The sequence below is a fragment of the Platalea leucorodia genome, assembly GCF_965183815.1.
Source record: "Platalea leucorodia genome assembly, chromosome: 1".
Taxonomy (NCBI): Eukaryota; Metazoa; Chordata; class Aves; order Pelecaniformes; family Threskiornithidae; genus Platalea; species Platalea leucorodia.
The window spans coordinates 144,741,008-144,767,668 of record NC_138823.1 but is presented as its reverse complement, the minus strand read 5'-3'; the positions used below and the strand labels follow the sequence as shown (position 1 = coordinate 144,767,668).

The following is a 26,661-nucleotide window of genomic DNA, read 5'->3' as shown; positions in this document are numbered from 1 at the left end:
AGATGTCTTTTACTGATTTCACTGGACTTTGAGGAGGACCCTCAAGGAGTTCACCCACATTAGGACATGACGCTAACCCAATAGCCTCTGTGTTGCTCTGTCGCCTGGAAGCTGGTTTTCCCTCACGTATTAGTATCTTGTCTTTAGTAACTAGATTGCTCATCATGTGCCTTTTATGGTATTTTGTTTGGATACAAACTGGCATGTAATTTTGAATAATATCTTGTTAGATTTCTGTGCATATTTTATGTTTACCACTGTTTACTCTTCCCTTTCCATTTTGCCTTATCAAGAAGCAGCAAGATTTGGCAGACCGAACTGGATATAGCATACTGGCTCTTTGTGTAATGTTCATAGCTTCTTGTTTTGCAAACAAATGGCTCTCCTGACTGTATTTTCAATGTAGTATGTACTTTCAGCTCTCTTGTTTTGGTATAATTCATTTGTAGCCTATGATGATACAGTTATGTGTGTAGTGTAACAGTCATTTCCACATTTGGAGATATGTAGTGACTGGAAGTCTAGTTATGAGCACTCAGTTCAAGTTCAATAAATATTGACATTCACTTTGATGGTCTACAGTGAGAACATCACAAGAGTTGGGTTTTGCAAAGTTCTTCTGCAGAGAATTTTGCATCAGGTTGGTAACTTGGAGACCTTGTCATTGCAGAAAACCTGAACTAGTTAGGGGCGTGTGAGCCTCCAAAGCCAGCGGAGGTCAAAGAGAGAAGTTGTTTGCTTACGTTCTGTGGTTTCCTACTTCTAAAATGTAGTGTGTTGGAAAGCTGCCAGATTAATAACCTTGAAGACTGCAAATATTTTTATCCACTGTAGTTAGTTACACTGGCAATAGCAATATAAATTGCCGCATGATACCTCATCCAGTCTAAAATAGAGTACTATGTATCAATAGGATAGCTCAGTCGTTTTGACTCATTGAGAGTCATGCTTTTATTTTGTTTTTAATTTTATTTTAATAAATGAACTAGTTGTTGCCAGCTATGCTGTAGATGCCTGTTGAAGCGGGGAGGTTATCAGCTCTTCTCAATACATTACAAGTAATTGTCCCTATGAGCATAGGACCTGCAGGATGAGGGTTATGTATTTCGACACATGGGAGAAGAATCTTGTATCATTTAAAATAAAATTAATATGACTAACTGATGGAGACTGGAAAATAGAGATCGGATCCAAATAATACTGCTGCACAATGATTCCACAGTTTAACAAGTAAAAATTTGCCTGCTAATTCTGAATCTGTTGACTTAAGAACTTCAGTAATGGATACTATAGACTATTGGTGAATATACTCAGGCAGTTTACCAGAAATGGTTGTGATTGATTGATAATTTACATATAATTTTGTTATATTTAAATGAGTAGTTTTGACGAGGTTGTTCATTTTACACAGCCTATCTCTGCGTAAGTTGTGAACTTAAGTTGCTACTTGCCAGTTACCTGATTGAAAGTGTGACTTGGCTTTGAAGATAGCTACTTCCAAATGACTTAAGAGTTGTGTTCCTGATTTATGAGCGGTTGAACCTGCTAAACTGATGTACTCATTAGATAATTTTGATTGTGCTAATGAACAAATGGACCTTTGAGTTATAGCCTGGATTAAAATCAGAAAGAAATGGTGTCAGTAGCTAGTGTACTGAAGTTCTCATCCCTGAATCCCTGTTGCTGGTTTTAAATGAACTGAGTGGTCTTGTCAGCACCAATGTCACAACTGTTTTCAAAACCAGGGCTAAGAACAGGTACATACACTATTACGGGCATGCATATACTACAGATTCTGACCAAATTTGCAGTTATTTCATTGCTTAATGAGTAGGCTAGGATGTAACGTGAAACAATGATGAGACTCTGTAATCCTATGGGATAACAGGTTAGCTCTTAGGACTTGCTCTGTCATCGAATCCCATACCTAGCTGTTGTAAGCAAACTTGCCGAACTCCAGTGTAGAACTCAGCAAGCTCCTGTTCTCTTCCCTTCTGTCCCCTTTCTGCTCCTACTGAAAAGCATTTCCATGAATGATAATTACATCCACTAACAGCCTCTTGCGTTGGTTGGCTAAGATTGAGAAGCTGCTAAGTCGCCTTTCCACACAATGTCCTGGATAAGCTTTTTCCAGTGCTGTTAATACATCTTTTGCTTTTGCTACAGTGTAGGTGATGGAGCCTCATGTCTCATGTGCAGTTTGCACTGGTGAAACCATTTGGTGGCTCAGCCATCCTGTGTCTTTCTCACCTTCTAGCACTGTTGAAGGCTAAGCCTCTTCAGTCACCGAGTCTGTGAACCTCAGCCTTGTGCTGTGTCCTGTTTCTCTTGCTCCAAGTCTGAAGATCATCCATGTCTTTCTCTAAGTTACTTAAGTATCTGTATCATTAGCAGTCTGTTTGAGCCACTGTTGTCAACCACAGTGGGAGGTTATTTACCTCATTTTTAAAGAGCTTGAGCATTCTGGTCCCCTCTGAAGCCAGTTTTTTGTCCAGAATGGGTTATCCATCAGACCGCTGAGCTGATGACCCACTAGCTGCATGGCTTCCAAACCATATGAGACATCAGCAATACGGGATTTGACTTTGCTCAGATTTCCTGAAGACAGGTATGAGTAAACTGCACACATACGTACAGCTTGTCACCCCCGTGACTGCATGGTGGGGTAACGTTCCTGTGTGCACGTAACTATTATCCTAACAGAGCAGGAAAAAAGGGAACAGTGCAACTGCGTGTGTAGACATAGTTGCAATACAGAGAGGACTCTTAAGTGTGATTTCAACAGGAAATTAAGTAATACCTCCTGTCATCTACACTGAAAAACTCCTTTGACCCGAGTATTTTCCAAGTCAGCTTACAAAAAACATTTCTGGTGCCTCGAGTATGGATGCTGGTGTGAACTAAAGCTTTGGAAACAGAAGCTCGTAGACCCAGCAGGTGGTATCTTGTCATTCCACAAGTTTTCTGCAACTATTTCGAGAAGCACTGCAACAGTCAACAGTAATCTGTTTTCTCAGCCAAGTAACCGAAACAAGCAGTAAAAATACGTGCAGAACAGACAAATGTGGTTCGTTGCTCACACTTGAGAAACTTTGTACCTGACTTCAAAATTGGCTCACCTGGCCAGGCCTGCTGGTTTCAGTTCTCTAAAATCCAATCTATACCAGTTTCAGAATCACTTTGGCTAAGCCAGCTTTAAACTGTTAAAAACTTCTGCTACGTAGACAGGCCGTAATTGCAATATAACTCAGAATGTGGTGAGGAAGATGGGGGAAAGTAAGCGCAGAGCAGTTAAAAAGAAACACATTCTCTAAGGGAGAAGTATAGGTGTCTTACACTATTTTTAATTACTAGAGCATAAAATGTCAATGCAACAAGCTCATTTTTTTCTGTTTCTGTATTCCTCTGAATAAAAAAAATAAAGTTTTGGTTAAAAAAAAATCTTAACATGAGGCCTTAAGACCTTATATATTCTAACTTTAGCATGGAGAGTCTATTTTTACAACCACGTTAGAAATTCTGTATATAGGCCAGACTGACCTTGTAAGTATAGTGGTGCTAGCAGCTAATCATGCAATATTGTAAGGCTCTGTGTAACAGTAAATGCCGATTTATTTTGGTTATTGGCACAAGGACTCCTGCTCACTGCCTGTGTAGAGACTCTGCATATTTTATGCTTGGAAATACAGTCCAGAACATATTCAAACTGTGAATATATAACCCGATTTTTCTTTTCTTAAGGGTAAAGATATATTATGATAGGTAGTGTTTTATATAGAATACAGTACTTATTTTTATTGTTGCATAAATGCAAAATATTTTTTTCAGAATAGCAAAGCATCACATAATTTTTAATCTGCTGGAGAAAACACTATTTACAGTAGGAGCAGCTCTTTCAGCAAAGCTTTTGAGATGGTATATTGGCTCTGCCAGCTTCATTTTGTGCTAATGTTTATCTTGTCTTGGGCATTGCTGTAAAAAAGAGCTATTTTTTCACTCATACTAGCCCTTATTGGTAAAATATTTAAAGAGGCAAGGAGAATGGTGTTTCACCACTGGGACTGGGCTAGTGTTAGCAAAAACAACCAATCTACACCATGTTGTTGTCTTTGCTAGTTAAAATCCTTTAAAGATCATACCCGATGTAACAGAAACATAAGATTTTGACAAACACCAAAATGAAGCATTGCAGTTTACAACTTCTAGCTTCGAGTGTGATATTTTTGTCATACACATTACAGGCATTGGGCTGTTGAAGTGAATGAATCTGGCTTTCATGTAGCTAAACAAAATGTTGCTTTTTATAAAATCAAATCATTGTAATTTGGGGTTCTAAATTCCTGCTCACTTTTAATAACAGCATCACAGTATCCACTTCTGTGAGAGTATTTAATACAAATGCCTGTGGTTTTCAATGTTACTAACATATTGTAACATCAGTAAAGTGACTTCCAATGACAAAGACTGTTGTGTGCATTTTGTTCTCCTAAGTCCTTATATTTAGCAATTCCTGTTTTATAGGTCTCTGTAAAAAAAAGATGCTGCATGCATGGCAAAAAAAAAAGGGTTAATGGCCAGTAATAGAATATAAATGCTGTTTTTAATAGAATACAGATGTTATTTTTGCATCTGGGTTGCATCAAAAAGGGCATCACCAGCAGAGATAAAGAAGTCATTATCCCACTCTACGTGGCGCTTGTCAGGCCACACCTGGAATACTGTGTACAGTTCTGGTCCCCGTTACACAAAAAAGCTGTGGAGAGGCTGGAGGGGGTCCAGAGAAGGGCCACCAAGATGCTCAAGGGTCTGGGAAGCCTGCTGTATGAGGATAGGCGGGGAGAGCTGGGTTTGGTCAGCCTTGAGAAAAGGAGGCTTAGAGGTGATCTCATCACCATGTGCCAGTACTTAAAGGGGAGCTACAAAGATGGAGACTCCCTTTTTACAAGGAGTCACATGGTTTGGACAAGGGGTAACGGGTACAAGTTCCTCCCAGGGAGATTCTGACTGGACATGAGAGGAAAATGTTTCACAATGAGAAGAGTCAATCATTGGAATAATCTCCCCAGGGAAGTGGTTGACTCCGCTACGCTGGACACGTTTAAGACCCAGCTGGACATGGTGCTGGGCCATCTCATCCAGATGGTGCTAGAAAGGTTGGACCAGATGATCCTTGAGGTCCCTTCCAACCTGGTATTCTGTGTTTCTATGATTATTTTTCCATTTCCAGGGTTGAAAATGATCCTGTGAGCTTCCCAGTCTTTTGTCATAGGGTGCTACTGTTCTCAAGGCAAATCTAAAATTACTGTTGCTTAGGTTTGCACGTCTGAGGGCAACCTAAAAAAATTATCTACATTTTCTAAACAATGCCCAATTGTTTGCAAAAAGGTGAAGAGCAATCACCCCACTTAGTATCATAGAAGCATCCTTCCCATATGTGTTTTGGGAAGGAGAAACCCTTAATTCCAAATTACAGATAACTGTTTCTCTAAAGCAGGTAACTTGCATGTTCAAATTGTCCACTGACTCTGCTCTTAATGGGGAAGCAATTTTCACATAGGCTTCAGGTGGCTTTTTTTTAGCTAGATGACAGCAAATTCTGTAGTCACTCCTTAGCAACCGTATTCATTAGTTTATGTCTAAACGTGAAAGATCATTTATCCTATCAGTCCCTGTGAATACCATGGATTTTTGAGATGCTTATGGAGAACAAAAAGCAATTCTTTCTCGGGTAAGCTAGAATTTGTTCCTTGTTTTGGAGCAATGTGTTTTCCCGTTTTCTTTGTTTTATGTTTACAAGATCCCTGAAGAAAACCCTGTTGGTTCACCCTGCTGTTTTTGCAGCTTTTTACTGCCCAGTAGCTGGCTGGTGCCCAAACAGTAATTCAACCTGAGGAAATAAACTGAGAAAGACAGTGTGTTTGTTATGGGTCCTCTTCTTTCATTGCTCCAGACACCCATTATGCCTCATTAAAAAAAAAGTACTCCCCCCCCCCCCCCCCCCCCCAAAAAAAACCCAAGTATGCAAAATAAGCTGAACACATTTTTCAAGCCAAGGTTTTATTTGTAGGTGCAATTTTACTTCCACATATTATTTCACCAATAATTCTCATGATGTATTGCATAACTTCATACCTGTATAGGAGTGTGGAACTTCCAGGGGGTCTCGGATCATTTGGTAAGTTACACTTATCTACAAGAATGTTACATTCATTATTGCCTGATGTTTTCTTTCATTAGTAGTTTCAGGCCTGTGGTAGGTGGAGAATTGGAAGAGCAAAAGCAAAAAAAATTTGCAGATCAAGGTAAAACAGCTTAGTAAGTGAAGGAAAAGAAGGGGGGGGGGAAAGCCATGCAAAGGCAATGACTCACCACCTCCCACCAGCAGACCAGTGCCCGGCCAGTCCCTGAGCAACGGCTACTTTGGAGAGACTTCTGCACCCCCGCCCAAGGTTTAGCGCTGAGCGTGCCATTCTGTGGCATGGAATATCCCTTTGGTCCATTCGGGTCAGCCGTCCCCGCTGCGCTCCCTCCCGGCCTCTTGCCTACCCTCAGCCTACTCACTGGGGTCGCAGAGCGAGAAACAGAGACGACCTTGATACTGTGCAAGCACTGCTCAGCAACAGCTGCAACACTGGCGTGTTATCAAGGCTGTTTGAGTCACAAATCTAGAACGCAGCACCCTACGGGCTGCTATAAAGAAAATTTAAAAAATTATTAAAGTATGAGAGAAATGTTGTGTGGGTAATAAGCACTTTGGTAAAGATATCTCATCCTTTCTGGGGTAAAATTAACAGTGTAAGGATGAGTATTGTATTTATGCAAAATAGTCTAATCAAAACCCCACAGGAAGAACAGCCTTTGCCTCATACTCAGTTTACTAACTTCATCAGCTGTCAGAGTTTTGAACTACAGCAGAACTGGTGTTGGCTACTTCAGTCAGACAAACCTTTATGGACTTTGGTCACGTTAGAAATGCTTTCCGTAGCATTCCTTGTCTGTTTCCCAACTTTATGTGCAACAGGACAGTGCACAGTTATCAAAATGTGGAAGTATCATCAGGTCTATGCCTTTAAAATTCATTTTTGAGGGCAGAAAGAGAACTAGCTTTTGAAATGAAACTAGAAGCAATATTCAAAGGATTCTGAATTTAAGTAGTAAGTACCAGTTGCTTCTTTAGGTGAGACCAACCAGCTTTGAATTTGTAGCCCAGAAACTAGAGACCTAGATTTTACAGTATTCTTAGCCAGCTAGGGTATAAAATAGTATCTTCAAGCAAGATTTCTGCTCCGAGGATTATTTCTGTTCTTTGTCCAGTGAGATATACACATATGTATCTATACATATACACGTGCATGTGTGGTTTTGCTTTCATTCCTTAGTGCAAAGACTCCTCCCCAAAAGTGCTCTAAACCACTAATATAGGAAATACACTCCTTTTAACATTCTTCTGGCATCCTCTGCGTTTACAAGGCTAGCGAAAGAACATCTATCACTCCCCTGTGGTAGGCAGAAGTGACCAAAATTTACGAAAGTTTCATTAACTTATTTCATTGGCAAAAAGCCTGAACTACCTCCATACAGTTATGTTGCTCCCTCTTCCATACAATGTCAGTATTCCCCTCAAAAAAAACCCCAAACAAACAATAAACCCCAAAACTCCCAACAAACAAAACCCCCTTTTGTTCCCTGAAAAATCTCAGGTAAAAAAAGTCTTGCCTTTCTGTATCTATCTGCTTTCATGTAAATTCTACAGCACTGCTAATTACTGCCGTGATCTGAAATAGTAATCTGGCAAGAATTTTTCAAAGTGGGGTTTGGCCCTTGTTTGTTAGTTGGCATATGGAGGCAGGAAAGGCTACTTGTCAGGGTGTGAAGTGAAGATGATGATAGAAACATTAATTTACATGTAACTGAAGTCTGGCAGCTTAGAAGTTCATTGTTAAAGGGAAAGTTAACATATAAACTGACACAGCGTAGTGTTTGTATGTTTGAAAGTGTTTTATATAGTACACAAACAGAGCAAGAATCTTACTGGAACAAAAGCCCCCTGTACCAGAGCACACTGCTAGAAGAGTTCTCCGCTATGTTTTGTCGCATCCCTGAAGGTCTAACAAGTAGTCTTACACTCGGTGCGTGGTGTCACAGATTTCATCTTGAAAATAGCTAGCTGTCAAGCAACTTCAACTGACTGATGTTCTAACAGACCAGCATAAAATGATCATTCCAAAAGCACTTTCAGTTTGTACGTGTCTTATGCCGTCCAAGACAAAAGAATATGTATCATTTTATGTCATACACGTGATACTGTTTAAGACAGAAAAAGGTAAGCTGCACTCCCGGAACTGCTTTTAGTGAATCACAGGAAAAAAGTAAACACACTACAGAAAAACTTACTATGCATAATTTGAGTTACACATAGTGAATGGCAAGTTTATGAAAATTTTAGTCACAGGTTAAAAGTTAAAGACGACAGTACATGAGTAGTTCATAGTCATTGTCAAAACTAAAAAAATGCAAGTGTGTAAAGTGATACCTTCATAAAATATGCAATTTCCAATATTGAGGTACACAATCATTGGAAGATTTGGCAAAGCAAACACAAACTGGAATGTTAATCGTGATCATCCATGGCTTCCTTCCTTTTGATTTAGATGCTCATAACACACTGTATGAACTGAAAAAAAGAATAACCACTTATTAGATGTATGGTAGAGAACAAGTTTTCACTTTCTCCTAAAATACTCATTGTCACTACCCTTTTCTGTAAACAAATTCAGTCCATGAACAACAAAGCTTTGAAACTAAACATGAAAATTAGCTAATAGTTAATTAAAACAAAGCATCTCCTGAATTATAACAATGAAAAACCCAGCAATACTTGAACCTAGCGTTCTCCTTTTCCTGCACAGATGCAGCCAGGAAGCCAAGACCTACAAGCCTGGCTGCGTGTGATTTGTGTCTGTCCCCACCACACCTCCCCCAGCCTTTCCTGGGAAAAATGCCTATCAAGTCTTAAAAAAAAAGAAGAAAAAAAAGGCACAGAAAGTGATGTTAGCAAGCAACGTAGCCTCTTAGATCTTCTTGAACCACACTGGTAAGAAGTCCAGACAAAAATGTACAACAACATTTCACAGAACTCTCTAAAATATCTGAAAACTTCTTGAGGCAATACTCAACAAAACCCAGAACCTTTGTGCTCTCAGATAACACCGTAAGCGTAGGGAATACAGGCACAAACTCAAATCATTACTGTTTGTCTTCAGTTTTAAGTTTTTCTTTAGTTTTACCCTGTAACTTTAACTAATTCCTTAAAGTTCACTTACATCATCATACTGGAAGTTCACAAAACCCTGCTGAGATGTATCCCTTCTTCTAAAACATTCTGCAAAAGTGCATTAAGAAAACAAAACAGAAACCAGGTAAGAAGAATTACAGTTAATAATTTTTTTAAAAGGCACTGCACTTTCATTAAATTCCCCAAGTCACATGAATGAGAACTCATGAAGAACACTGCAATTCATTCCAAGACTTAATTTCCTGTTCTTCATTTTCATATTTATTATATACAACCCTTTATGTTCTGCTGATAAATACAGTTTCCCAATTTTATTGGCATAACTCTTCCAGTCTCTGGAATAAACCCTGCATTAGTTTTAAGTCCATTTTTCAATGGGGATTTAAAAAATCATCTATAATTTTTCCAGTTCTGCCTGTAAGCTCTATTGAAAGAAACCTATTTTGTGTTACATAAAAGTTAAAGTTGAACTTGAGATAACTGAATAATCAGATTTTTTAAAATAAAAATATATTATAGGGATGATAGTAACAAGGGTATAATCCAGCATACCAGTGAGAGCTCTGAGTTTCACACAGCAGGCAATGTAATCATCAAACGTAATCTTTCCACGAGTGCTGTATCGCCTTGTGATTGCAGTCACTGCCTGTGGGCTCAGTCTAAATCCTATTTGAAAATAAAAAGTCTATCCTGAAAAGACAGGTAAGTTAACAGAATCCAACACATTTTTAATTGGAAATACCATGTGTCAGCTACTGCGGGATGATAACTGATACCGGGAAGTGCTGTAAGTCAGTGTTAGAAGCAAGAACATTTCACAACTTACCCATATTCATCAAGGCTTTCTCCAGTTCTTGACGATCCACTGTACCACTTCTATCGTTGTCAAAAGTTATGAAGTGTTGCTTCCAGCCATTGACCACAGCCCAGAGTTCTTTAAACTCATTAAATCCCAGTGTGCCAGACATATCCCTCTGATTCCAAAGCTAAGAAAAACATTTCTGAACTTAAAAAATTAAAAAAGAGCCCTCTCTTCAATGGAAATCTGTATTTTTATCATCTGTAGTTAAAAACTCTTTCTTGAAGGTCAATATTAACAATATTTTACTATTATTATTTTTTTTGGTAGAAAACTAACTACAGCATCCCACAGCACAGAGATAATACTACCGACCAAAACCAAAGGTCAGAGAACTTGCTCTCCCCACTTCTTCTCAGTGAAACCTGAGAAAGCTATTTGCTCTTTGTGAATTTAACTTAGTTCACACACTTCTCTTTTACCTGCTGCAGTGTAATTGTTACCAATAAAATACATATCTGAAATAAAAATAGATGCCAAATGAAAAATTACTTTAAGTTAGAGTACTATCAATCAGCTCTCTTGCATTCTAAGCAGTTTGTTCAAGGTGAGCTAGCAGCCCTTCCAGTTTAATTTCTGCTCTTTTCTTTTTAAAGAGCAAAACATTTGAACATGACAATTTAAGTTTTGACTAAAAAACTCCAAAGATTCCAGCCTTGCACAGTGTATCTAAGTCTTCCATAGGTCCTGCTGCTGAATGCCATATACCATCTCGTTAGATGCTCGAACCTGGTTCATTCAAGGAACGGGATTTAGGGGGACTTAGATTGTATTCAGGCTGTGTAGTACAAATGCTCAGTTCGTTAGGAAGGACATCTACAAAGTTGTCCAATTTCAAAAGCACAACAAGCGATTTGCAGAAAACTATTTGGGGCTGCCAGACCTGACTCTTCATCCATTCAATGGAGAAACAGTCCCCTAGGCTTAGAGGGATACCACTTGTTGTGAGAAGATCAGTCATCGAGAGCCTCATTTATTAGAATTATTATTTCATCCAGTAAAATGAGTAAGAACGGAATTTTGTAGTTCCCTAATTATAATGATCATAATAGTTATCAAGTAAGAGCTGAATGGGAATTACAAAGCATTTCCCAAATTTTGGGCATCCTCTCATCTTTGCTTACGTAATGCAAAAATGCTTACATTTCATAGTAAAGGATACATCCAGCATTGAGATCATGAGTCTGCAAGTCTCTAAGTTGAAAGCTGTTTAAATCAGAAAAAGGAAAAATAAGTTCTATTATTAAAAGAATGATTTTCAGTTTTGTCTAAACATAACATTTTAAATTGCTTTTTATTATATACTGATAGTATTTTATAATGCATAAAATATTATGTAATTGCTTCTGCTGTATACAGCCATACCGTATTTTGATCCAAGTAAGTGCTTTTAATCGTTACTTGTTAGAAAAACTGACAGCAGACAATCTGGAGGCAATTCAAGTTATATTTAAAATTAATCTGCTCTTATCTCAGTCCATAAAGGTTTTGGGTTTCATCAAAGTAGTCATTTATGCTTCACCATGGACACCACTTAAGGAAGCGAGTTTTACTCACAGAAGCTCTATTTTGTAAACTGAACACTAGGTATCCTGACAAAGGAGTCCTGCCACCGAATTTTTTGGTCAATATCAAACCTCATTTTAAAAACAAAGCAGAACACCTTTTAAGAATGGGCTGTCCATTACAAAACAAAACACTTCTCCAGCTCCACAACTTGGCAGTGGGGCACGAAGGAGGCTGAGAAGGGAAGTCTTACATGCACAGAACTGAATACAGAGAATTTACGTTTCAAAGTAGTCCATAAGGAAAGAAAGCCCTTTCACCATGCAAATACTAAAAAAAAAAACAAACCAAAAACCTCTGCAGAAGGCACCTCGACAAGCGTTTTCTAGTAGATGGCATAAGAATTAGTATGCTTTAGGTTTGGGTTTTTTTTTTTTTGTTTATTTAAATCATTAACTTACGTTTATACGCTCCTGCAATCCCTGACTGGGTGAGACATCTCTGTAGCTCATCAGCATCTATTTGTCCATCCTTTCAATAACAGAAGATGTATCAGCTATTGTTTTAATTCCCTCTCCCAGGCTGGTTATTCCCAGTACCCACTCCCTTCTCAGTGGCATTAAATTAGTTACCCCTTCAAAAAACAACTGATTACCTGTCTGCCATATGACAGAAACTGCCTTTTACAACCCATACCTGTCATGATGTTTCTTTAGTTGATATTTTTGCAATATGCATTAACTTTCCTATCTAGTGATGTACTAAAAAATGAACAGGATTGGCAAGTTTGCTCTAAACTTAACTTTTTTAAAAAAAAAACCAAACCCCCATCAAATGTTGATAGCATACACTTGAGGGCCAGCTGCATAGAAACCAAGGTGCAAAATTTTGAACAGAAAGACAGCTTTCCTTAAAGTACTAATTTTAACCTAGTGGGTATTGTAGTCACTTTAGATTATATGTTTATGATCTCACTGCTACAGTAGGAAACCTAGAACCCAGATCATACATACCCTCTTCTCAAGACAGCCTTAAGACTTACAAATCTAAAAAACCCTGTTTTTTGGGGAATAGTAAGTTGTCAGCAGAACAAACAAAAGCAGACATCAAAGAACGTTGAAAGAAAAACAAAACAAACCCAGAAAAGATACCTATCTGCATGGTTTGGAAAATGACTCACTTCCAATGCATCCTGCTCAGGGCCAACTAGAGAAAACAACTGCCAATTCATGGAAGGCAATGAGCTGTCAAAAGTGGAGCTGGAATTCTAGGTCACATTCCTCACACACCCAACATGAAGTTCAGTTCACAGAGAGTTTGAGTATAATTTAACCTCACTCGAGGACAGAACATTGTATCTGTAGATACAAAAAATGATGCGACTTTTGTAAAGCGTTAAATAGGGAAAAGAGAGTTGCTTTATATTTGAATATATTTATATTGATTTATCTGCCTCAGCGTTTTCCTAATGTTTTTAAATCCAGTAAGCATTTTTTTTTCTTCTTCTTTTTTTAGGAACAGAGATATATTTGTAGGACAAATAGTAGTTAATATGTTAAATGATATTTCACAAGGTCTGAAAAAAAGAGCAACAATGTTTTGATTCTATATAAATTAATGGCAACTAAACCAAAAGTTGCTTCCAATCTACTCCCGCAGTCTAACTATACAGATGTATTTAAAACTTTACATTCACAGGAAAACTTTAAAAAAAAAAAAAAAAATTTGAAATAGCCAGGCATATTAAGCAGCAAATCTCTTCAAAGCATTTGTGCCTTCTGAAACAAAGGCAGGATCTGCATAACTTTAACATAGGCAGGAAGACAGAAAAGCATGATTTGTAATCATGACTATGATTACCAAAAAGATGCTTGGCTTTTTTTTTTTTTTTTAAGTAGAACTTAAGCAGTTAAACTAGACAAGGCGTAGGGGCTTTGCAAACAGACTAAAAAAAGAAAATTATTATTTCCTACAAAGACAGACTCAATTAATTTAATAAATATTTGAAATAATACTTTTGACTTTCTTCTGTAAGCAAAGAAAACTAATTCCTCAAATCTAAGTCAAGATCTCTGTCATAAACTACTTCAAAGAAAGTAAGAGGTTCAACAAGGCTCAGTGCTGGGTCCTGCACTCTGGTCACAACAACCCCATGCAATGCTACAGGCTTGGGGAGGAGTGGCTGGAGAGCTGCCTGGCCAAAAAGGACTTGAGGGTGTTGGTTGACAGCCGCCTGAACATGAGCCAGCACTGTGCTCAGGTGGCCAAGAGGGCCAATGGCATCCTGGCTTGTATGAGGAATAGTGTGGCCAGCAGGACCAGGGAGGTGACAGTACCCCTGTACTCGGCGCTGGTGAGGCTGCACCTCGAGTACTGTGTTCAGTTTTGGGCCCCTCACTACAAGAAGGACATCGAGGTGCTGGAGCGTGTCCAAAGAAGGGCAACGAAGTTGGTGAAGGGTCTAGAGCACAAGTCTTATGAGGAGTGGCTGAAGGAACTGGGGTTGTTTAGTCTGAAGAAAAGGAGGCTGAGGGGAGACCTTATTGCTCTCTACAACTACCTGAAAGGAGGCTGTAGCGAGGTGGGTCTGGTCTCTTTTCCCAAGTAGCAAGTGATAGGACAAGAGGAAACGGCCTCCAGTTGTGCCAGGGGAGGTTTAGGCTGGATATTAGGAAAAACTTCTTCACTGAAAGGGTAGCCAGGCATTGGAACAGGCTGCCCAGGGAAGTGGTTGAGTCCCCATCCCTGGAGATATTTAACAGATGTGTAGATGTGGTGCTCGAGGACATGGTTTAGTGGTGGACTTGGCAGTGCTAGGTTAACAGTTGGACTTGATGATCTTTAAAGGTCTTTTCCAACCAGAACAATTCTATGATTCTATGATTCTGAAGCTCAGAGATAACTTTATATATTACACAGGCATAGAAACAACACAGAGAGCAGCAAACCATAGCCAAAAACTTTACTAATTCCACAACTACTTATGGAAAACAGTGAGACGTGGCTTTTAACAGACTTGCATGGATGGCTGTAAAAGCCACTGATAAACAAACGAAAAGTATTTAGGAGTACTAACTTAAGTACTCTTAAGCACTACCTTGATCATACCCATTAGCTCACTGGTTCCCCAGCTTTCAGTAACCATGCCTCACTTGAGAAGCAGGGGATGGTCTATGCTTTGCTGATGTCCAGCTCCTGCCACCTCTTCTCCACAGGGCTGCATCCTGTTTGCTGTTACCTCCCTTTCTCTTTACACTATGAGCTTACTCATTTTTCCAGCGCCAGTTCCTGGCTCCACTGCTGATTCCTGGCACACATCCCGGTGGCACCTGGATGCAGAGGCATCTCAGCTGGCAGGCAAACTGTCAGCACGTTCAGCAGAATTTAGCTTGGGCTCCACCCTACCAAAGAGGCCTGCCTCACTACACATAGGGCATTCCAGTGTTCCCCTTTACTACAAAAATACATGGTCTACATATTTTCATAAGCAATGTTAAGGATATATAGACTGTAAGATGCATTATTGATTCAAAAGAATAATGTAGAGAACAAAAATGACCCAAATTACAGTCTTAAACTGGGAATTTAAACATCAGCTAATATTGCTGAATTCAAACTTCCATGTTGTGGTTATGTCTACTTGCGGATAACAGATCCAGGAGCAGAGTTTTAGATTTGCACGCACCCTGGAAGTGTGCAATAAATAGCTATACATATGGCCAACAAAGTCAGAACTTCAGCTCAATTAACCTAACTTATTTGCTGCTGAACTTTGTAATACAGTTCAAGAACTACTTATTTCTAGTAACATCCATAATCATACAAAAACAATATATGCCACAAAACTACAGGAAAGAAATTAAAAATGCAGTGCAGAATGACAGGGAAGAAAAAAGAAAGGCCTAAATGAAAGTTATGAATGCCTTTTCCTCAAAGAGAATAATCACTCTATCCTACCAGCAAACCCAGATATTGGCACAGCTCAAGACTGCTTTTCCATTTGCGAGCCTATTAAGATCACGTAACGATCTCTTTATTAGCATTTCCTGCTCTTAGCCAGGCCACCTCCACAGCCCGTGCTTCCCCTTGTTTCTGTCTTCTTTCCCCTGAAACTCACAGCATTCCCCGACCCAGAGCTGAGCCACATTAAGTTACAACATTTCATGTAACTGTATAGTTGCTGTATATACTTACAGAGGAAATATAGCGCATACATGCATATGTGTGTACATATATGCATTTACACACACATACACATACTATATAGAAACTACCAGCATTATTCAAGATGTATAGTTACTGTGTGTATACAGCTGTATGGTATAGCTGCACAGCTATATACAGCAGACAGGCTAAGTAAAACCATTCTGTTTTTTTTTAAAAACTTGAAACAACAGTTTTCCTCACTGCAAATATTACGCATTCCTCTTTCCAAAAGCTAATATAGAATTTATTCCCCAGAAAAAAAAAAAATCCAAGAAATAAATAACATTTTGTAAGTTTACCTGCCCTGCTACTGCAGCAAAATAACCATACAAAGGATCCTGAGCTTGTCCAGGGAATGCTGGTCCTCCTGGAGCTCCTCCATACTTTAGAAATCAAGAAGAAAATTAATCTTAACTCAGTGATTCAGTTACCTGTTAAGAAACTGCAATGTTTGTACTTCAGAATCAACTTGTGTTTTTATATACACACTATGCAAAAAATGTCAAACCAACTGAAAAAGAAATTCCTTACCAAAAAAAAGACACAATCTTGGTATCGATATACTCATTTATTGTAATTTAAGCAAATCGGTGTAAAACCTTGCACAGGAGCAATCCACTGACCTAAATGCACTATGCTGTATCTGATCAAGGTTGAATTTTAGTCTACTACTAGCAGAAAATGGGGTATTGAAGAGAAGACTACCAAGGCACTGCAGATTTTTCTTTCTACTTCAAAAAAGTTGAGCAAAACAGATCTCTAGAGAAAATACTTGGAAGAATATGCATTAAGTATGGAAGTTTTTAAATAAAATTGATTCTCCACTGAAAATCACGGAATGACAGAAGTTAATCCTGTTTGACTGAGCTGAACCAATAACCTGTGTAGCAGAGCCCATACCCATCTCTGGCCCAGACAAGAATATGCCTCTTTTGGAGACGGACAGAGGTTGATCAGGTGTACCTTGCTCTTCGCAGCCGCTTAGCTGTTTATCGGCCCCGTGAAGCGAAGGCAGCTTTACACAAGCTATCGGACCCCAGGCCTCGCTCGGGGGATCGCGGGGGAGCCGCCTCGGGGAGCGGCACCCGCGGAGGCGACGCTCGCCCACCGGCAGCACCCGCCGCGGCTCTGCCTCCTCCCCTCTCCGCGCCCCCGCGGGCGGAGCCCCGGGCCGCCCCGGGCCGGCTCCAGCAGCGCCTCCCGCGGCTCCCATCGCTTCCCGGCGCGGGCCGAAAGCCAGCGGCCCCTCGCCTCGGAGGCCCCGCGCACCCACCCCCGCCTGCGCCGCGGGCACCAGAGTCACGTCCCCCCCGGGCGCCCCGCCGCGGGCGGCGCCCCCTCACCGCGGGCGGGACGGCCCGGGGGGCGCCTCAGGTCCCCGGCAGTGCGCGGGGAGGGGGGAGGGCAGGGAAGGGGCTGCCTCGCCCCAGGCGCCATCGCCCCCGCCTCAGCCAGCCTGCCCCGCCGCCCTGGCGGCCCCGAGCCCGGGCTCAGCGCGGCCGCGCCCCGCCAGCCCCCGCCGCCCGCGCTCAGCCCGCCGCCAGCCCCCGCTCACCCCGCCCTGGTAGAAACCGCCGCAGGGCGCCGGCTGCCCGGGAAACGCCATCTTCGGCTGCCACCTGCCCCTGCCAGACCGGCCTCGTCCGGGCGCAACCACCCGGCCAAGAAGGGGGGACCGGGACGGGCCGCGGGCTCCGGAAAGGGCTGGGGCTGGAAGCTCTGCCACCCGTGCGGGGCAAGCGGCTGCCTCCAGCCACCGGGGCAGTCAGGCAGTGCAAGGCGGTGCCGGCAGGAGCTGAGAGACCACCCCCCCCACCCCCCCCATCGGGGTGGTACAGGCCGCCGGCCCGGGGGCGGCTTTTCCTGCCCGCGGTAACGGGGCGGCGCGGCGCGGCTGCGGGGCCGGGCGTCCCCGAGCGGCGGGGCGGCCCCTTCCCCTGCGCTTTCCGTCGCTGCCGATGTGGTCGGGGCGGTGCGGCCCCGTCAGGGCGGGGCGCAGGCGGGGAGCGCCGCGGGCGTTGGAGGTCGCGGGGCCGGCGCAGGGGAAGGGCCGCGGATCCAGCTCGCCCGCGGGGCGTCCCTGGCAGCCGCTGGCAGCCGCTGGCAGCCGGACAGGGGAGGCAGCGCCCGCCGTGGCCGCCGCGCAGCCGGGAGGGAGGCGGCACCCCTGAGCGAGCGGCCGCGGGGAGCGCGGGGGCTCGGTGCTGCTGCGACCCGCCCGCGGCGGCGGAGGCGGCGGCCCTGGGCCCCGCGGGGGCCGCTGCTCCGGTGGGCGCGGCCGTCGGCGTCGCGCTGTTACCCGCTGAGGCGGTCGGAGAGCCCTGAAAATGTTCAGCGGCGAATCCCTTGTCTTGACGTCAAATTATTTTAAAGTCACCCATTCGCGATTTGCAAAAAGGCCGTAAAGCCTATAAACTCGGTAGTTCGTGCGTAGGTATCGCGGGTATGGCAGGATGCATCGTTAGGTTAAACATGCCCTCCTTTCTTGGTACTTCAAAGCCTGAATCCCTGGTCCTAAAGACAGAAAACAGATAAGCTGTTCAGTTTTCCCTTGGGTCCAGATTGTTCTGGAGCGAGGGGGGGGTGCCAGCGTCCCGCTGGAGCTGGGGAGCCCTTCCGTGCTGGGTCCCACCGGCGGTGCTCGGTCCCGGGCCGCTCTGGCTTTGGCCCTCGGCTGGAGGAGTCTCCGCCGGGTTCAACAGCCTCCTCCGGGCTGGAGGAACTCAGGGGCACAGCCCGTGCTCTAATCCTGCCGACTCTGCGCTCGCTTCAGCACCCCAGGAAGCAGCAGCGGCTGACGTGGCCACAGCTTGGGCTCAGCTGGACTGTTTATCTGCCAAATACCAGAACGTCCTCATGTTGAGAGGTATTCAGTTAAGTTGCAAGAGGATGAGAAATTATTTGCTAGGGTCTGTGTGACTGAAACAGATCTACTGAGGGAGACCTCGAGGGGTAAATGGTCTACTGTCAGAAATCTGCAAGCATAACATTTTATTTTCTGTTTGTTAGCATAATTTCTGAAGAAATTTATAAATTTGTGTAGGGCCTTATTAATTTAATCATGCTAATTTATAGTAAACTTTTCATTAAGAGTGAGTCACCCTTCTCAGCTTCTAAGTCATCCAGTAAACAGCATTTTCAGACAATATCCATATAGCATATATTTTTATTATTTCAGCACCAATTACACTGATACTGTTAATAGTTGCCAGTAACATGAAAACAAGTACTGTGGTGTTCTGTGAAATTTAATATTCAATAGAGTTGCCAAATGAAAGAGACAAATCATTATTTAATACCTTCATCACACAGGAGAGCATATACGAAGCCCATCTTTTCAGGGCCGCTGATAAACAAAGTAGTGAATCTGGCTAGCTTTTTGGCTTAAGAAATACCTATCATCTCACAAGAGTATTTGAATAAACATCTGTTGATATCAAACTGTTAGGCAGTCAAAGAGTTTTATTTACCAGACTTAGTCACGTGCAGTGTAGGTTATTGGAGACACTGTGCTGAACCTTGTTAGAGTACATATATTAATGTCTGGGCAAGAAGCCTTCCTAATTAAAATAGGATCTAGGTACAGTGATAAAAATATTAAAGGCTGGAAAGATTGAAAATAAGTGGCAAAGAATATAAGTGATAAGATTTGAAGAGTTATACACTGATAAGCAAGATATCAAATAGTATATATGTATTGCCAGTAGCTTAAAGATAACAGGAAGGAATTTTTAACTGCTTTAGTGAGAAAAAAAAGATAAGATTCAGACCAGTTGGTAGATAAAGATACTAAAAGTGTACAACTGTAGCTGTGTAGAAAAGGTAGACGTGTTTCATAAGTTTGGGGTTTTTTTTTTTTGTACTTGAACTCAGCATAAATACCTAGTCGTCCTCCATTTGCAGTGCTTCTACTGAGACTACTGGTAATGAGCACTGCACTCAGTAGTTAATATTTGCAAAATTATTTAAATGCAACCACACATAAACAAAAGAGCTAGGAGAGAGATGTAACAAAGTGAGGTATTTTATATGGCTTGTTGGGTAGGCATTTTGTTTGCACTGGTGCGTTTGTTTATTCAGTTTTTATCCGAGGAAAAGGAAGGCTGCAAAGGAAGGCTGTTTGAGGAGATTAACGAGTACCCATCTGCCTTCTGAAGGGCTACTGAGCTATGGTAACCTTTTAAGTTACAATAAGATCATTGCATTAGAAATGCACCAATAAGAAATCTGTGTAGAATAAATAGCTACTGATTTTGCAGATCTCAAAGAATATATAATCCCTCTAGTGGGAAGACTGAAGTCAAGAAACACAGAATGCTAGTACTATTGCCTTTTTTTGGGATGCCCACCTCTCCAGCCTGTCAGGGTCCCCCTGGATGGCATCCCTTCCCTCCAGCATGTCGACCGCACCACACAGCTTGGTGGTGTCAGCAAACATGCTGAGGGTGCACTCAATCCCGCTATCCGTGTTGCCAACAGATGTTAAACAGTGCCGCTCCCCATACCGACCCCTGAGGAATGCCATGCGTCACTGATCTCCACTTGGACATGGAGGCATTGACCGCAACTCTTTGAGTGCGACCATCCAGCCAATTCATTATCCACCGAGTGGTCCATCCGTTGAATCCATGTCTCTCCAATTTAGAGACAAGGTTGTCGTGCAGGACTGTGTCAAAGACATTTACAGTTCTGCTTACTTTATATATCACTTTACGACTGATCTTTATTCCTTTCCCACATACCTTATTTCAAAACTTTCGGTACTGAAAACTTGGATAATTTAAAACAGATTGATGAGAACTAGAGCAAGTCATGCAAGCTCCTTTAATCCTGTGGTTGAATAACATGGGCTTAGGATCCAGATCTGCACTGTCTTCACCAGACAAGCCAGAGTATGAAAATGAACTGCATATAAATGATTGCAGCACAGAACAAGTTCAGCAATAAGGCATCTGATTCCCTCTGTGCAGCACTTTTACCATCGTATGTGTCAGCATATATGTTCTGATATAAATCAGAATATATATTATGCTACTTTACCTTCTGATAGGGTAGGACTCAGCTGTACTGGCTGGAAGATAAGCGTTAGCTTGTAAAACTCCCAGTTGCAGATGGATAGAAAGTGCTGTGAAGCCTGATTCTTCTGAAGCAGTGTTGTGGGTATCCAGCTACAAGAGGGTATTCGTGGTTCCACTCCCTATTTTCTGAATGATTTCTTTAAAAAACTGTGGCTATCTAATGAAAAATGGACAAATAGTTCAGGGGGCCAAGCCTGAAATGCATGATCTGTGGGCTAAAGAAAAAGATCCCACTTTTTTGTTCTCTTGGTTAAATTTTTGGTTGCACAGTGGCTTTGTTTTAATATGTGAGCTGAAGCATGTTACTTTACAAAGTTCCCTTGAGCTAGGAATTTAGAGCACTAACTTGTTCTCAGGTAGCCTAAAACTCGTTTTTGCCACTTTCTAGGTGAAACCCCTAATCATTAGGGGTTAGATATGCATTAATTATGCAAGAAATTGTCACTGTGCTGTTCTCCCCACCATGTTTCGCACTGAGCTCAGTTCTGCCAAGTGCTCCTGTGGGAAGGTTTAGGAATTATGCTCTGCTTGAGTACCAAAATGGTGGTAGGTGGGAAATAAGTTCATGGCTGGTTAGTCAGCCGTGGGGCAGTACTTCTGGGCAGAAAACCAGCATGTAGAATGTAGAAATAACATTTCAGGTGTCTAAATTCTGTGATTGTCACCCATTAGGTTCCTGATGTCCATTTGGGCTCTCATTCTTGCCTCCTAGGTTTCTTGAGAATCTAGGCAGATAACATTTATTCTCTCCATGTCGAGTGCTTGAATGGAGTTGACACCACTGCAGCGCTACCAGAATTCATCTTTGTTTGCTGATCTGTAATTTCCATAATCGATGAGACTGGCAGAATTACTGGGGAAATGACTTGGGCTGGTTTGCATGTGACTCATCCAGTAGCGTGCAAATAAAGGACTGCAGGAAAATAACATTTATTTTTTATTTACTTGTTTAACTACCAGAAATGATGCAACGGAGTTTCTAGCATTTGGGGAAATCACAAGTTTCAGCACGCCTGGAGTGAAAGGGAAGTGCCGCACCCTGTGGAGAAAAATCACTTTCCTGATGATGTCTCCTCTTGGTGTCTGTTTTGGTTACTGTTTCTGTTACTGTGTGGGGTGTGTGTTGAAAATGTCCTCAAATATTGCAACACACGTCCCCAAGTGGCCAACATGAGATGTATTTGCAGTTCCTGTGGCAAAATTTTATCATATGTGAGTACACTCTTAAAGCAACCAGTGAAGACAAAATTTCGTCCTCTGGCTGTGGCTTTTGTAAATATTTTTTCTCATATGTATAGTCCGTGCTGTTTTCTGTGTTCCTCATATTAGCTTTTTTGCTCCTTTTGTTTTGTTTCTCACGACCTTTCTGAGTTGCTAAAGATTGAAGGAATCAGTTTATTGCTTTCCCAAAAAGTGCCCAGCAGATGTCACACTGGTCCTTCTAATACGGGCACCTCAGCCCATGCTTGATGGCTTTCTAACCTATACCCGGTTTTTACCATATACAAATATAAGCTCAGCCAAAGGTAGAAACGGAACCCACCTAGGCGGGTGTCAGGTGCTGTGGGAGCAGCTCTCTGGGTCTCAGTGCTCATCTCTAATAGGAGCTGAAATATTCCTGAGCCGTTCTTGGTACCAAACTCCCTTCGTGAATATCTAACAGTGGTTTAGGAGTTTATATATAGATGTTTCTATTGGAAAAAAACTTAGCATAGGTTCATGCATATATTTTTTGAAATCCACTCTGGAAGTTTTTGGCTAATATCAGAATGTTTGGGTATGATCGTTCTAAATAACTAGATCGGTTAAGCAGTGTAATTTCTAAAATTAGCTATAAGTCTGCCACTTAAAGTATTCCATTTTGCCATATTTTATATGAACTACATCACAGGCAACATTTCTCCTCCCTCTGTTGGGGGTAAGGTTATGTGATATGGGAAGAATCTTTCTGTCCACCTAGAAAGAGTGAACACTGTCTATACATGAGGTCATGATTAGTCAAATGAAGTCAGGAATCATTATCCAGCTAGGTATAATAATGTATAAAAACATATTTGTATTTGATGTATCAGGCTTCAGGACATGATACCATGGCTATCAGGACAGCTGATGCTATACAGATTGTTCTTGTTTCAGGTTTGTCAGATGTCTTGTACCCTTTTTTTTTGTTGTCATACTGATGCTTCTTTCTTGTCCAGTTCGTCGGAGCTGAATCCTTTCATACTTTGTTAATATGTACATTATAGGTGATTCTTCCTTATTCTTTCAGTAAAATTATGATTAGAATTTTCAGGAAAATAAAATAAGAGTTCTACGTCATGTGTTAGTAAAAACATTCACATATGTTGTTTGAAACTATGCAGAGGGCTTAGGAGAAAGCAAAAGGGGTAAAGAGACCAGATGGGCTGTCAGTTGCTGTACTCTGTGCTTCAAAAAGTTTGGGGCTCTCTAATTGAAAAAAGCTACAGAACTTTATTTTTTTGCTGTTCTGATAACTATATTGTCATTAACAACAATATATATTTTTATATAATCTACCTGCTCCAGCAATCTTTACAGATGCTAATAATCACTTGCTGTTTTGCATTTGTGTTGTGCATGCTTGACATGTTACATCCAAGAATGAACTGGCCTTGAGCTGCCTAAGAGCACGCTGCAAGTTTAGAGCAAAGCTTTCTGATCCCTTTGGATTTAAGCAGAAGTTAGAGCAATCGGTTGGTGGCAGCAAACACTAAAAAAAAGGCTCTTTGAAGTTTGGAGCTGCTCTCAGATGTGGGAGCCCAGTCTGGGCAGTGTCTGTCCGTGGGTGGGCTCCCATGGCTCGCTAAAGCCCTCATGAAGCCAACAGAGCTGTAGATAAGCACAGTCATCTCCACGCTCTTCTGGATTAGGGTGTTTGTTTAACTCTCTAAGGATGTTCCCGTCCTCTTCCCTTTCTGCTTTCATCCACAGGTTTCGTGTCTTCGTTCATCTCTGGTGTTTTTTATCACCTTTCGTATTAGCTAATATCTAGTATGGCTTTCTGAGGATTTAGCTTCGGTGTAATACCTGCAAAACTAACACAGCAAAGCATCGTCAGCCTTTCACATACATATTTCACATACATACTTCACATACCTACTTCACAAAATTGATCAAAACTAGTGTTCTCATCATGTTCTAGAGTGGAGGCTAATGAAAATATTAAAGACTGGGAAAAAAAACAAGCTAAAAGCCATGGTCTAATAAAACCGTGAACATACCCAGGGCAGAGCCAACTCCACAGTAGTTCTGACATGTAAGACGGTTATATGATAGCTCATGACCATCATTATCTTGGATTTAAGGGGCCCCAGTTCTTCACTGGTATTGGGCACAGTGAGTTATACCTGCAAAGTCCTATTTTGCACAGGAGCTTAACGATGATGCAAAGACTGAATCAGTGAATAGTCTTGTGAAGCTCTCTGCTGAAAACCTGCTTGGGAGAGGAGGTCACAGATATCTATCTTCATGCTTGTAGAAGTGGCCAGGTTTTTTCTATATAAGAAGTAAATAAGTCTGCTTCCTCTGGAGGTTTGCTTTCCTTAAGAAGTGAGTGGGGGAGAGGGGGATGGAGAATGAGTACAGATTAAAAGTGCTTTATTTTGTTTCCCTCATGAACTCTGTTAATAAAACTAGTCAGAAAGCAATTCTCTGCAAATACTGCCCTCTTCCTCTCTGGAATAAAACACGGAGGCATGTTAATGGGTATCGTTTTCCTGGTTGAAAGATCTGATTTTAAAAGTTGTCTTCAATGTAGATACACATTAGGTATGCGTACTTTGTACCCAAAGAAAGGAACTCGATTTTCTTCTGATGCAGGAGTTAGAGCTCAGAGTGTCAACAGTGGTCAGATGCCTCTGATTCTGTCTACCTTTGACCACTTTACCTCTTTACCTGCTTGTAAACAAGACTTTTTTTTTTTCTTCCCTCTGGGTCTTTCCACTTATTTCATTTGTAAAATCTTTAGGTAGATCTTCCATAATTCAACTAATTACAGCATGAATATTCAGCAGAAGTAATCTTATTTAAGCATTTATTACATCCAAGATTGGGATTTAAGGCACATTCACAGAGTGCATTAGCACTGCAACCAGTTCTTGCACTGTGATCCCTTTTTAGCTTGCTTCTTCTGCCGCAGGTAACAAATTGAATTTAATTAGTTTATTTTATTATTACGTATTTTCTAAAAACTAAACATCCCTACTTAGGAAGTTGTTGTTACTGTATTTTCCACTGAATTTATTTATACTGTTTTTCCTGGCACGTCTCTGACAGAAACAGTGTTTGGACTGATCACTGAAACTTCTTTCCAGATAGCTAAGGCTAAAATAAAGATCCTTTGCTCTTTATTTACACATACTCTGTGCTTGTGCTAGAGTGACCTACTTAAGAAACTCTCCACTTTTTTTTTCTCTTGTAACCATGTGGGGAAAGAAGCAGATGATGAAACAGCATGATCATTTTTTCATTTGTCTGTTTTTAGGAACTCAGAAGAATAAGCAAAAGGTATGCAAGTGGTAGTGTTCACACACTCATTCCCACATTTTAAAGAACAAACATACTTTTTGTGATGCAGTGTAACCTTCTGCATTACACAGGCAATTAACATTTCAGCTAATGCTGGTGTCCCTATGCTAAACTCGTGACTTAGGCTTGACTAAAGCATCCACACCAGCATCCACCTTTGATCTAATGTTTGCAAGAGACAGTGAATCCACCCATGCTAAAGAATACTCACCTGATAACATGAGGATAATTGTTCTCACTGTTTTTCTCTTCAAGGCACAGCCAGAAGGTTTTTAATCTAAATTTGTTTGACTTTAACTCCAAGCATTTTTGTTGTATCTTTCTCATGCTGGGATAATGATATTTGATACTGGTGCTTTGTCTCCCTAATGGTTCTAATACTTCTCCTAACCTAAGCATTTACAGCTTATTAGTCTTCATGTTCTTTTGTTTAGAAAGGGAAGTTGTAATGGAGCCATATATTTCCTTATGTGTGTTCTTTGAAAATAAATTCAACAGCATCAAATGTCAAATACCTAAACCTGGGAAGAATTGAACAAGTTTCTTTACTCTCAGCCTCTGGCTAGAGTGCTTTAAATAGAGTTGCAGCTTTAAACCAAGTGAAAGCTGCCTAAGTACACTTGTGGTTTTATCTGAAGCTTATGTGATACTCCCTGAATACTTCTCTCACACCTGCTGCTCTGTTAAACAATCCCAGAGTTGCATATGTTTGTATAGCTTGTATTTTTTTCTGCTGTTTCATAAAAGAGATGAGCTGCTTTTCCCCACTTCTCCAGTTACCGGATTATGAAATTTCGTCATTAGGATAACGACCTGGGTATGTTTTATTGCATTCACCTTTAACTTCTTTTGCAGAAGTGAATGAATTAAATTCCTGTAGTCTGTAAATGTAAGGAATATTGCCACATTCTTACACCATTTTTGGTATAATGGACTTTTTCTCCAGAGTCTTCATTGTCCTTTTCAGAATGTGAAACAGTATGCAGCCGTTGCTCTCTGCAGCAGCTGAGTAACTTCCCTTCCCTCTGCATCTGAAAATCACAAGACCATGTTAGATCTTTCTCCTGACCTCCCTTTCCTACTCCCCTAGCATATTTGAACATGGTTCATAACCTTTTCTGCTAGGCCTTCCTTGAATGGTTTTCAGCCGGTGCTTTCCAGGCTACGTC

At 41.4% G+C, this 26,661-nt stretch overlaps 1 protein-coding gene across 2 annotated transcripts; it reads right to left on the bottom strand.

Annotated features, from left to right (window-relative positions):
• Window positions 1-6,074: 6,074 nt before the first annotated feature.
• Window positions 6,075-17,695, bottom strand: SRI (sorcin). 2 transcript variants are annotated; one of them, XM_082320900.1, is made up of 8 exons: window positions 17,422-17,604; window positions 16,166-16,249; window positions 12,122-12,191; window positions 11,317-11,360; window positions 10,122-10,269; window positions 9,848-9,961; window positions 9,324-9,382; window positions 6,075-8,674 (listed from the first exon to the last, which is right to left on the bottom strand). In XM_082320900.1, the coding sequence occupies exons 1-8, from the start codon at window positions 17,470-17,472 to the stop codon at window positions 8,648-8,650; spliced, it is 597 nt and encodes a 198-aa protein (XP_082177026.1). In that variant the 5' UTR covers window positions 17,473-17,604; the 3' UTR covers window positions 6,075-8,647. The 2 variants fall into 2 exon arrangements, with proteins under 2 accessions (XP_082177026.1, XP_082177027.1); XM_082320901.1 differs by lacking the exon at window positions 12,122-12,191 and having other exon boundaries at window positions 17,422-17,695.
• Window positions 17,696-26,661: the final 8,966 nt, after the last annotated feature.